General features: G+C 41.6%; 2 protein-coding genes across 4 annotated transcripts in view; both read right to left on the bottom strand.

Annotated features, from left to right (window-relative positions):
* LOC133005505 (potassium voltage-gated channel subfamily KQT member 2-like) overlaps window positions 1–5,347 on the bottom strand; it is a 36,050-nt gene extending 30,703 nt beyond the window's left edge. For all 3 annotated transcript variants that reach the window (XM_061075208.1, XM_061075207.1, XM_061075205.1), the window contains exon 1: window positions 5,049–5,347. In XM_061075208.1, the coding sequence (XP_060931191.1) occupies window positions 5,049–5,347 (299 nt within the window). The remainder of the gene's footprint in view (window positions 1–5,048) is intronic.
* Window positions 5,348–7,493: 2,146 nt separating this feature from the next.
* Window positions 7,494–13,664, bottom strand: part of prex1 (phosphatidylinositol-3,4,5-trisphosphate-dependent Rac exchange factor 1) — an 85,883-nt gene continuing 79,712 nt past the window's right edge. Inside the window, exons 36-40 of the mRNA XM_061075272.1 lie at window positions 12,532–12,598; window positions 11,463–11,638; window positions 10,962–11,064; window positions 9,766–9,833; window positions 7,494–9,648 (exon numbers count right to left, since the gene is read on the bottom strand). Coding sequence (XP_060931255.1) covers window positions 9,606–9,648; window positions 9,766–9,833; window positions 10,962–11,064; window positions 11,463–11,638; window positions 12,532–12,598 — 457 coding nt within the window. The 3' untranslated portion in view covers window positions 7,494–9,605. The remainder of the gene's footprint in view (window positions 9,649–9,765; window positions 9,834–10,961; window positions 11,065–11,462; window positions 11,639–12,531; window positions 12,599–13,664) is intronic.

Genomic DNA, 13,664 nt, shown 5'->3' with positions numbered 1-13,664 from the left:
TTTGCATACATAACAGAGCCTGAAGTTCCCCCATCTGTCACATCAGAATCCTCTATTGATAATCTGCCAGTTCCATGTCACGGGACGGACATGAGATTAGGGGGGGAAAGTGTAACCCAGGTCTCATGACTTCAAAATAATTAAAATAATTATTTTCCGAACCGGAAATCCAAACCGGAAGTGCAAACTACTTCCGGTTTCGGGACTATAAATATCCGGGTGTAGAGGCACACTTCCTCTTTGTTTCCTGAGCAGTGCGAGGGTGAGTTGTGTTCTCTGTGTTGTATTGGGGTGGTATGGCGGGATGCTAGTTAACCTGTCTGTGTGTGTGTGTGTGTGTTGCCTCTGTCTGAGTCCGTTAGCTAAATGCTAACGATGCTAACAAACCCCCTTTGGGGAAGCAGTGAGCCATGAGTGATGTTTGTGTGTATATTTTCTTGAAATTGTGTTGTACTTTGATTGAATGTTTTTTTCTTTAAGTCATTTATTTTATAATGAACAGTTAACCTTAGTCAAAGGTTTGTATGATTTAAATGTAACTCTGACTTTTTTGGACTTATTCTTTTTATTTCCCTCAATGCTCTCTTTGTTTCCTGAGCAGTGCGAGGTGCGAGGTGCGGACAAAACTGATCACTTCAGGTCAGGTTTTTACCCCACACTTTTTTTTTTTTCCCTTGACAATTGATGGCGAGCTAACCCTGTTCCCTACCAGCCTCCTTGCCCTGCGAGAGGTAGGAGAAGAACTCACCTTAAACCTTTTTATTTCCCTTCCCTGCCTTGGTCCAACATTTTTTTTTGAACCAACGGACATTGATTACCTGAAATCATACCACTGAATTGAAGTAATGTGCATGAGTGAAATTATTGAACAGAGATATTTATTTTTGTTATGAGTCATACTATTGTTTTGTGTTGAGAAAAATACAACTTAAGTAATGTGCATGAGTGAAATTATTGAACAGATATTTATTTTTGTTATGAGTCATACTATTGTTTGTGTTGAGAAAAATACAACTTATATTTAAAAGCACCCTTTGTCTCTGTCTTGGTATTCACACAAAGGGCTCCAACCGAACCTTATAGTCCACATGTTACATTAGACTTTGCAATCTGTGGTGTAAACACAGTCTATAAAGAATCCTTCAGATCAACAGAAACACATTTTACTAGAAAAATATAATTAAACTAACTTTAAGCTAAAATGTTCTATTTCATTACTGCTTACCGGGACTTCAGTACTTAGTTTCATTCCCTCCTATCTACCTCATGTTTTGGAATGACAATAAATCTTCTTGAATCTTAAACCTGTAGTAGCTGCTGTGGTGTTTTTATTCTTTTGTCAGTTGTAGAGGGGCACAAAAAATCTGTGATCACAAATGTGACAAATTAACATTTTTACACAGTGGACGAGATGTCTCACAGAAGTGCATTAATGGAAATTACAATTCGTAAAAAACCACAACACAAAACCACACAACTGAAACACAACCACAAAGGAAGTGAGCAACAGCAAATGCTGACATTGGAACGAGCAGATTTCCTCACTGCTGTCGTGTGAGTTGTTGTTTGTGAAAAACAAGACAAGCTGACATTGAGCAAGTGGCAGGGTAGAACCAGGACAGGTTCCCAGTGTTTAACAGTGTTAACATACAGCTGGGAACAACTATTCACTCTTATAATCACAACAAGTCTCCAATAAACTAGACTGACTGTGGGAGGAAGCTGGAGTACCAACAGAAAACCACAGACACCAGGAGAACAAGCACAGAAGTCCACACAAAATTCATGTACAAACAAATCTGTATCAATGAAATGTTTCCAACTCAACCTAGTACACTGAATCACTGTTGTCACTGACCAAACCCTCAGTTTCTAGGAGTGGAGCTGCACTCTCTAGCTTTGTTACTTCCACATTACAAGCACATTACACAGTCTTAAAATATAGAATAGTCAGCAAACCAACTCTGTACTTTCTGTTTCACAGCAACATTTATCTTATATAAGAGACCATAAACTAATAGTGTCGATATGAGCAAGGCTGATTTTTCTGCGAAGCACCTCAAACCAAGCCAAGACCCCACTACAGGACTCACAGTTTACCCTCTTCCCCTAAAAAAAAAACTCTCAATCACATCCCAGCAGCTTGGCAGCCAACATCTGTCTGCTGCTGTCCTCGCCCTCTTTCCTCCCCAGCTCTGTCCTGATTCAGCCAGCTAAGCAGAACAGGGAAGGGCTGGACCAAATCCTCAATCTGCCTCTCTGAATCACTTTAAGTAAATCTCAATGGGGATTTACTCTGGTTTTCTCTGATCACACTCTAAACTCTTTGTTAGTCCTCCTCTCTTTTCTGTGATATTCCTGCATTCCCCCTTTGGTGCAGTACTGACACATTTTGTCATCTTACAGCAGCAGAGGTCATTACATTTTCTCACACAGCGGCTGCTACCTGCACAGTAATGAGGCTCCTGTTGAAGCCAAACACGGCAGAGGCACCAGAGCTCCAACCTCTGGATCAGTGCAGGGACATGGATCAGAACAGGCTGCTGAACTGCAGCTACAGATAAGTGTCTGTGGGACAAATTAAAAGTCTGTTGAATTGTTCCTCCCAACAAAAGAAAGTCGGCAGCGGTTCCTCTGACTACAGGCGGTTCAAAGAAACCTTTGTTTTCACATTTTCACTCATAAGAATATGAAACGCTCACACCCAGTAGTATTGTGATGACGATTTAGATCCACAGGAAATATCCTTGAGTGGAGATCAGCACAGTTAAAACGAGGATCATTGAGTCTCTCTCCCTATTTGTTGATCTTGGACTGGAAGGGAAGAATGGCCCTGACACTCAGACAGCTACACAACAGGCGGTGTGACAGAGACATACAGGCAGCCTGTCGTAGAGTACCCTGAAGATACACTGGGTACTCGTGTTCCACATATCGATGATCCATGCATGCATTACAAACGGGACCATGGAACAAGACACCTGCTTAGCATTTCCAGTAAAAAATAAATAGTGCAGCTGTTGTTGTCCTCAGTTCAAGGTAGCGGTCTCGTTTGGTTTGAAAAACTTTGTCTTGTGCAGCTGAGAAAAAGGAGGAGATTGAGAGAGGAGGAGATTGATGCCACTGAAGTCACCAGACAATGGTTTATAAATCGGCTGAAGTAAAACGAGTTGGGAGATTAAAGGATCAGTGGGTATAATTTAGTGACATCTAGTGGTATAGTTGCATGTTGCAGCTGAATACCCCTCACCTCACCCTCCCCTTCCAAACATGAGAGAGAACCTGTTGTGACCGTCAGTTGTCATAACAACTCAAAAGGTGTTTAGTTTGTCCAGTTTGGGCTACTGTAAAAAACCATGGTGGCCTCCATAAAGAGGACCCGCTCCAGATGTAAATATAAAAGAGTAAAGAATACCACCATTCATACGTTTTAGAGGAAACACACGACAGAAAATATCACTAAGATTATTTTATATTCAACATCTGCCATTACATCCCTCTCTCATATGTTCTGTCATCTTTCTCCAATCACACAAATGTATCCCTCTGCAGCACTAGTACTGGTCCTCCTCTGAGGTTCCTGCAGCATTTTGGCTGCAGATGATGAATCGTAGCATCCGACAAAGAGAAACCCGTTCTGCCTGCACTAGATTCAGCCACCATGACAGCACTATTTCCTGAGACATACAATGGTCAATGAAGATCTACCAAAAAGCAAAACAAATGGCAAAGATGGGGCAGATTTAGCTGGCTGCCATGGCATTCTGTTAATATTTCATAAGTACTCACAGGGCCTGTGTGAATGTGAGCATGCGCACGTGTCTGTGTGGTTTCATGTTAGCGCACAGGCTTACTTCTGGGCATCCAGCCTTCTCGGGGGAGTCGATATGCTGTGCACTCTGAATTCCTTAATGCTGTGGCATTTTCAACTCCTCACTATCAGGCATGCGGTATCACTTCAGGTATGGCTGGAGAGAGAGCTTACACAGATATGCAGCTGACATTATGTAAGGACCATTTCACACCTGAATATGAAGCACAAATCTGGTGTTGATCACATGCAATAAATCACCAATGATTTTACACATCTAGATCAATTTGCTATACAGCAGGGTAGTACTGAGGTTGTACAAACATTGAAGGAGCTTTAGTATTAACTCACAGTGTTCTGTCTGACAATATATTGTAGAACTGTTTGGGGAGGTCTCACGAATGAGAAAGAACATTCAGAGGTAGCCCAGGAGAATTAACACAGTCAAAGAAAACCAGCAGGTGTAGAACAGACACTGCAGTAGTATAGAAAACATGTGCACCAAATTGTGATACATCACCCTTTGCTGCACAAATTCGTATCCCGGTAAGTCTGCCAACTTTATGAATGAGTAACCACTGACAAATTGCTGCAGTAGCCATTTAACATGTATGAATTGAAGAACGTGTTTCCCTAAAGCTCTTTCTTGGCCTTTGTTATATGCCTCAGTGCTGAGAGGTTGCATATCATAGAACTACATATTTATGATGGCTACACTGAAGTCTGAGAATGTTCCCAGACAGTCTAGTCACTGGCTGTAGTACCCAGAACACTCCCACACTCACACTCACACTCACACTCACACTCACACTCACACTCACACTCACACACACAGTGCAGAGCGGGACTGCAACGTTAATTAGGGAAAGTGGTGATGCGGTGCGGAGCTGTCCACGGTGCTGAAACCTACTGCAGCAACACATGAGGCACAACTGTGTGTGTGTGTCTGTGTGTGTGTCTGTGTGTGTGTTTGTCCATATGATGGCACATGCATGAGTCTCGTTATTAGGAGTTAGAGCAGGAGTTCTGCAGGTGAAGTGAAGCCCTCCTCTAATCAGACCACAGCAGGTTGGCAGCTTGGCAACATTTAACCCTTCAATGCTCCATCTGAACTGGAGAGACCCAGTGACCCCCCCCCCCCCCCCCCCCCCCCCCCAAACCATGACTCAGTATCAGCACTGCACGGCAAAGTAAAAAAAGGACAAAAGTCCACAATCCCTCAGGAGGCATCACTTACACATAAGCGTGGTAGATGAACGCCCATCCCCGCGGTCTCTCCAGCGCGTTGTAGAGGAAATTCTGCAGTTTCCGGTAGCTGGCATGTTTCTTCGACGGCCGGGGTCTTCCTGCGGAGAGGCTGGACCTGCGCCTGCAGAGGATGCTGCCCCGCTTGGTGCTGCCCGAGCCCTCGATCAGCAGCGCGCCGTCCCTGCTGGACTCGGGAGCCCCGGGGTCCAGGCCAACGAACCCGACTTTGTGCTTCTTCTCTCCGGCTTGAGTTGGGTACGCCCCGCCGTTGAGAGATTTCTGCACCATTCTAAAGTCGCGACGACTCTGCCGGGGAGTTGTCGGTGCCTCTGCCGCGGGGCTGCATCACCGGCGCTGAGGGGTGTGTGCTGGATGCAGTCCGTGTCACCCCCCCCCCCCCCCCCCTCCCACCCTCAGAAAAACCAATCGCAATATCCACGCGAAACTGCACAGTACGAGGTTTTACATCAGCCCCATCCGGCCACTTGACACACACAGCAGGGGTGGACATGCATATTCTATTCACTCCAGCCTGCTCAGGTTGGCAAGCAGCAGATTATTGGTTATTTCTAATCATTGAACCGCCCATTGCTGAAGACATAAATTAAATTAAGATTAAGATACATTTATTTGTCCCAAACACATGCACAGACATGCACAAGCACACTCATGCAAGGAGGGAAATTTAACCTCTGCTTTTAACCCATCTGGTGCAGGACACACAGAGCAGTGGGCAGCCATGTACGGCGCCTAGGGAGCAGATGTTGGGGGAGTAAGGAGCCTTGCTCAGGGGCACTAGACAGGGTAGGGAGAATCCTCTTGGATTTTTGGACAGATCAATCCAGGTTCGTCTTTTTGTTGTTTCTCCGTGGAGTCGAACCAGAGACGAACCAGAGACCTTTTCTGCCCATAGTCCAAGTTTCTGCCACTAGTCCACTGCCTCTCAAATAGAACATGCACAATCAGTCTTGCTCTGGTGCATTCACGTCTGAGCTGCAGGAGTTTTCATTTGGCCTCATTCTGTGAAAGACAACTACAAGTTGCTGAGTTGGGTGGGTTTAGGATCATAACTGCACTAACTTATGATCCTAAAGTCAACATGTGTATTTTGGGGAAAAAAAGGTTTCCTGTTTGTTTTCCCTGAGATAACCTTCCATCCTCTTCAGTTCTAAACCCGAGCCCAAGAGAGAAGCTGGGAGGGAGAGTTATCGTCTGATGATGCATGTTCATGCAATATTCATAAGTGCAGCAACCTTCAGTCAGGGGGTAATGGCCACTGAAAACTAGCTGCGATTTTAAGGTTTGACTGAGCAGCGGTAAAGGGAGCACACTAACAGTTCAAACCAAGAGGCACAGAAATGCAACATGTCAACCTCATAGCAGGTTCACATGTGTGACAATGGTCTTGAGTAGAGCGCACACCTCTGCCAAGGAGAAACACTCCTATATATTATTGTCACTGGTGCTTTCAAAGAAAAAAATTGGCAGAAAACTCATTTAAAGAAAGTGGATCTGACCTTTAATCCATATCTACACCAGGATGTAATGGGTTCTTCCCATCCCTCCATTCATCATTAGTTTGAGCCAGCAAACAGACATGCGTGAAAACATGATCTCCTTGGTGGAGATAACCATCTAGATCGATCAGAAAGTGAAAGATAAGAACTGAACGAAGTCTATCAGAGTGAGTGAATCCACTTTCCCAATGATAAGCATCAGGTTCACGTGAAAGTAGGAGATGATCAAACATAATGTGATATTTACTCTGACATAAAGCTAGTTTAGTGCACTGAAACTACTTATTGTTCTCTATCAGCAGCACTTAGTCACAGCCCGTTTGGGATTTTACTTCAAGCAAATCATTTACAGTGCTCACTGCTTTTGTGTTTCTTGTGGGAGACTGCAGTAAGATACCACAGAAACATTGTAACACAGGGAAATTACAATGTGCAAATCCAAATTCTACAAACATGTCTGTATGTGGAACTCATATCTGGCTAACCGTTCATTTGATCAACTTCACACCTTTGCAACTATGACATATGTTCAATATTAGTAAAATTTGTTAAAAAGGCGACGACAATCATTTTAACCACATGTGAACAGTAAAAAAGAAAAAAGTTTCATTTTACAAAAAAACTGTGAGTATAAATACTTCATTGTAGATAAACCAGGTAGGATTAATACACAAAGATTTGTTTACTTCGCTATGAACCCTAGACGGCACACAACATCCAGCACACAAACAATAAAAACTGACAGTATGTTGTAGAACTATTTGATGAGGACTCACTACTGACAAGGAATCATAATGAGGAAGGCCTGGTTTATATGAAATGGCCAAAAGTCCTAACTGGACGGAAACCACTTAATCTTTGTGTGTTTGCATTTCTATGTCGGATCATCAGGGCTCAACACTGCTGCCACGCTGAAAAACATTCTCATACTGTGAAGATTTTATTTACTAGCTTGTTAAGATTGCATTTACATGATCATTTTAGAAAGATTCAACAAAGATGCTTTGTACAGTTATTTTCAGGCAACACAAAATTGCAAATAAAGTATGTACAGTAATGAAACATTAGAATAATGTAAATCAAATGTGTAATCAGTGACATATTTCTTTGTCCGGCTACACCCACATGCTGCAGTCATTAGCTAATTTAAACACACACTTAAGACCAGGGGTTTTCACAATGTACAATAAGAGCAAACTTGATATGGGAAATGATGATAATGCAATGATCCTCTGAGTTGTGTAGGCAAACCAATGGATGTAAATCTACAGTGACCATGCTACCGCCAGGGGACGAGTTGGTTCCAACATGCTCATTTGGAACCAGACCTCTTTTAAACAAATAAAAAGGACCAAGTGATCTGCCAATGTAGGACATCAGGGAGGATTCTGAAACTGCATTCAAAACTTTTTTACAGTCAAAAACTAACACTTGTCAGTGAAGTTACACTCAGGGACGAGAAGAAAACCCTTCTCTTCAAATACACAGCCACAAATACAAAATGTTTTATATACTATATTATTTCCATAAAAATAACGCATTTTAATGTGTAGCATTACTCTGCTGCCATAAGACATAACCTATCTTTCCTCTGTCATAGTTACAGTTTGTATGTACAAGAAATTAAAATCTTCAGTAAAATAATAGTAATGTTACTGTGAATAAGTCCTGGAGAGATCCCTTTGTTTACATCATCCACAAACTGCTTACAGTACTTTTTTTTTTACTAACACTGCCACTTGTACGGACCAGTCATTGTGCTTCTTTTCATACCTACAGTAAATATGAGAACTTAAAAGCAAATTTAAAAGTAAACACAATGTCTTAGTTAAAAGAAGGCCAATCTTCAACTAATACATTTTAAGTCATATATTAATAATTTAACGATGATTCAACATCCCGACCTTTTGACCTGGCTTGTACAGTTAGTCGTAGCTTCCTTTGTCCTGATTTCAGATGAGCCAGCTTCTGTTCATCTTCACTCCCCTGAAGATTTCCTGATGTTACCAAACTCTATAGACATAAATACAATGAAATACACAAGCAGTAACGTCAAAAAAAAAATGGCATGCCATTGGTCCTTTAAATATTATTCAATAAGTAGGCTGGAATGCTTTTAGATTCTTTAATACCTGATATAGAATAAGTGAGGGATAAAAAAAGCTCCTTCCAGACACAATAAATAACTATCCTTCATATAGTGCAGTAATACAGTACTCGCACTAATCCTACAGTAATTGCACAGTAACCACATGCAACAGGCTAAGGAAAAGAGCAGCCCAGTCTATCATCCCACTTTCTTTTTTTTAACCTGGCCCCTCAATCCCTACTTCCATCTTTCGGTCTATTCTTTGACTTTCTGCGTCTCTCCAGTCTGCTATCTCACATGAATACCACATGTTCTACTTCACTTGGGGTCCCAACATTGAGCCCTGGGGAACGCCAGCCTTAACAGAGAAAGAGACCCTCTGGAGTCGCAGTCCAAGGCAAAATGGAATGACATCTGTGTTGGGGATGACAGTCAGCTCAGCTACAGGTAGTTTGGTTAATCAAGTTAATCATACGAGCTCGGTTATGAGCACAATCGCTGCGGATGTTGTCTTTGTGAGAGCTCCCTTCCACTCAAGTTTTGAATACTGCGCGCAAGTTGTCAAGTCAATGGTGAAGACAGACAGCCATAGTAGTAATACTTCTCTCTGGGTTTTTTTTTTCCCTGGTACAACAGTACATGATTGGTCCTGAGCTTCAGGCTGTGTCAGTGTCCCTGTGGGTGTTCTCAGGTAACTGACATTAGTCATCTGCACCGTCTTGTTCAGTCTGTACTTTGCCCTGAAGACTCTAGTGGTATCCATGTTGGAATGATCCCTGTGTAATTGGGGCAGTGGAGGGGTCAAAGGTCTTTCCATCAGCACTGTCTCTTGGAGGAAATCCGGTGAGACTCGCCCTCTTTTGCTGCTGTTGTCTCTCATCATATCTTCCTCTTCCACATTCACACTCTCTCTGGCGATTTCACTGGAGTGATACTCTTTTTAGAGGTCTCCATCTGAGGGTGGCAAACACAGCTTGAAGAGCCTGCAGACAAAGATAAAAATGCAAATGAGACAAACCACCTTGTGTGCGACCACAAATGGTGCAGTGAACTGAGGGTATGAGCTGAGGCGCCTGCTATAACTGGTTTCTATACTTTACCTTGGAGCAGACGGAGGCATCTGGTCCATTACCTTGAGATTTTTAGCAGAGAGCTCAACTCTTGCCCCCTGGTGGAATAGAGAACACATGTTATAAGCTCCACATTGAAGTTTGTTTAATTGCCTTGAAAGGCAACGATACTTATAATGTGAAGAAATACTTGTTTTATACAAGGAGACCTGATATATTTTATATGTTTTGTAGGATTTTGCCTGAGGCATCCATCCTGTATCAATGTTATGACTGAGTTACTCATACTGCATTTGTAGTTTCACTCCAGCTGGATGATTAAAGAATACGTTTTACAGTGACAACAGGATCATACATTGTTATTATTTAAAAAACATTTATTAGACAACGCAAAAAGTCACTAATATAGATATGTTCTCCAGTCTAATGTTACTGTTATGCCATGAAGTGCTGTACTTCTATGATGCATATGATGCTCAGCTTTCTTACACTGTCATGGAGGTGTTATTTCAGTTATATTTAGCACTGAGGTGAGGGGTGCTGCTGCACTCGACTATTATATTCAGAAGCGTTTCTAATATTCTGGTACATACTCTCATGTACATAAACAGGGAGGACAAGAAACCAGAAACTTTTAACTTAGACCTTAATAAATATATAATTAAATGGAGACAAATCTGAATATTAAAGACTTCATTAAAAGGTTGAATTTATGGCAGATCTACTGAACATAAAGTGACAACTGAGTGCATATAAAAAGGTGCCCAGACTTAGGTCAGAGGTCAAATTACTCCTTAAAGGGATAGTTCACAGAAAAAATAAAAATACACTGTGATGCATGTGAGAATGCGTCTCCAGAAGAGGATATCAGACGACATTTAGGCTAAAAACATGATGTAAATGACGCTGTTTCAAGTCGAACTTGAATGTCGAGACTAATAGAGACTTGGATGACACCACAGGAGCAGTTTGGAGGCATTTATATTTTCTGTTTTATTACGTTTGAAGAATCTGTAACCATTTACTTCTATTGTATTGGATTTGGCTGAAACGCTGTTTACCCCTGAAACTCCAAAAGTGTGTTCAGGGGTAAACAGTGTTTCACCCACCCCTCCATCCGCATAGTGGTGAGTAGATAATGAGCCAATTTAAATTTTTCGGGGGTACTTTCCCTTTAAGGGACCCCTGCTGGACCCCATGCTGACATAATGGGCCCTGTGGTTTACCTGTTTACGCATAATGTCCATGGTCTGCATGATGCAGCGCGGCATGAGGCCGTGGTTCCTGGCCAAGATCATTGCCTGCTCCAGTGTCACACTCAGAGTACATCTGCAAAGAGCAGAGGAGATGAAGATTAGTGCTTGAAACACACACACACAAACACATTTCCTGTAAACTTACTCTACTACTACTATCTAAGTTGCTACAAATGGACTTATGTTACAAGAGCATAACCTAACTTTAAAGCATATCTTCCCATAGAATGTAATGGTCTACTTGGTGACATGATTTTTGTCCCCATAAGGAAGCCAAGTCCCCATAATGTGAGTGATACCTGTAGACAAACATACACACACATAAATGGATCTGCTGAATCTAGTGAATCTTAACAGTTTCTTTTGAGGGTTCAGAAGTGCATGTCCTTCCCTCTGCACCATGTTAATCTTTCTTTTAGCCGGTGATACTACACTAGCAGTAGAAAAGTCTTGGTGTGGTGCCAGACTGACCTCTGCATGCCTGTGCCACACATGGTGATGTGGCAGGCTCCCAGGCGGTTACACAGCTCAGACGACACACACAGCACGCTGACACCTGATGGGTGGCCTTGAGTGTTCGGGCGCATGTTGATGTACGACTGCATTAGTCGACAGAGGTCGTCCAGTGTGTTGAGGGGTCGCAGCAGCTATAAGGGGAAAAAAGTGAAGGTCAGAGAGGTTCAGGTTAGACGTTTAAAAAGAAAATAACAATAGAATATCACATAAGTGTCAGTCTTACCAAATCGTTGAGACACTATTGAGTTAAAAATGAGGAGGAAATGTCACTTGTTTTCTGTAAAGTTCAATCACTTTTGGTAATTTACCCAAGACATGTGACAGAATAATGTCTCGGGAAAAAAATTCAAAATTATTAGGATTGTAGTTTCGACAAATTTAACAAAAAATTTGAAAAAGTTTATCCGAGTTAGAAACAAGTGAAATTATCTAACACACTTTATTTCTCAATACTAGACTCAGTTGAGTAACAGACTTGCAAATAACAGGAGAACAATACACAAAAACAAAAGTACAGGTTCAACTCCCTGTAGTACTGAGGATCATGTAACAACATTAAAACCAGTCGCCTGTTTAAGGTTGTGGCTGATCCGTGAATATTACAACTATTTTCTATAAAGTTTTAATCATTGGAATCTATTGCAGCTACTGTCAGTTTGGGTCACTAGAACTTTCTTTCTAATCTAATCATCACTGAGGTCGAGTTTACAATGTTGACGTGTTGAGGTTAGTTGGAGTTAATGAGGGGGGGGGGGTCTTGATGAGCTAGTGGAGGTTTCCAGTGGAGGGAAACAGGACAACAGTCCCTCTTACTTTGGAAATGCTTGGTTGCAGGTCTCTAACTTCAAGGCCCAGTATCTGTACTTGCATTTATATTCAGTCACAACATCATATACAAATGGACTTATGTTACAAGAGCATGACTTAAATGGATCAAAGTTCACATCGACTGTAACGTACACATTCTGTGGGCACAGCAGAAACAGCAGATGGAATATTTACATCAGGATAAATTTATATTTACCTGGTCAATCTTCATAGCTGTGGTGTTTGAGTCTGTCGGGAGATTGGACTTCTCCAAATAGAAAGCCCTGTTTGAGACAAGAACACAACTCTTCATCTGGTTCAGGAATCTATACATTTCATCCTCTGCCTCACTTCATGAGAGAGCTGAGTCACCAAACATCGAGAGTACTTCACTTAACAGAATATGCTTCGGTTACAGCAAATATTTCATCAACAACATGAACTCTAAAATACCTTTTTAAACAAAGTCCTATCAATACATTTAATACATGAGTCGAGCATTTTGTAACCGTGTTAAACAAACTGTCGGTAAAGAATCTTACAAGTTAACAATCTTGTTTTGGAATTAATAAGTTGTTGTATAGGCAATGATCGTAGTCCTTTTCTTTTATAGATGTGTATATTTTCTAAGTCATGCAGGCAAATGAAAAAAAAATTCTCTTAAACAGAGGACATTTTTCCAAAAAAAGTAACTTCCCTTATTGCCTCGTAGACAGGACAATAGAAAAAGAAATGAGTCCAGTGTTTCACATTTATTTTCTAGACTGTTGGCGATTCGCCCTATCCCGAATAGTCCTGCCAGTTTTATAATGAACCAAGACATTTTTAAACTTCTCAAAATAATATGAGAGATTTCTAACTTAGTGTGTGCAGCAGTATGTGCTGTGTGCTCGTCCTCACTCTACCATGCACTCCCACAGGTTGGTGGTACGGTCCATAACATTCTTAAGGCCATGCAATCATACCTGATAGTTTCAACCCAGTGAATGCAGTTCCTTCTCTTAAGCCAGAACTTATCTTTCACTCTTTAGTCTGTGCACCTGTCACTTGGAATCTGTTACACATAAGAGTGTGTGTCCCCCCCTCCCACCGACATAGATTGAACTCATTCTCTGTGAAACACTGGAATCTCATTCTCTATTTCACTGAGCTTACACAACAATGAAAGTTTTTCCTTGTAGTAGCATTAACTCTGCCCATCTCTAGGAATAACATAGTCATACTAATGTTGGAGAAACAATACGATTACATTATGAAGGACTTTTGCGTTACTAAATTAGCAAAGTAAAAAAATCCTTTTAGCTGATGTGGGACAGGTTTAAATAAAGGAGGCAAAGTTCTCATTTAGAA

The sequence above is a fragment of the Limanda limanda genome, chromosome 7 (genome assembly GCF_963576545.1).
Source record: "Limanda limanda chromosome 7, fLimLim1.1, whole genome shotgun sequence".
Lineage (NCBI taxonomy): Eukaryota > Metazoa > Chordata > Actinopteri > Pleuronectiformes > Pleuronectidae > Limanda > Limanda limanda.
This window is presented reverse-complemented; position numbering and strand designations above follow the sequence as displayed.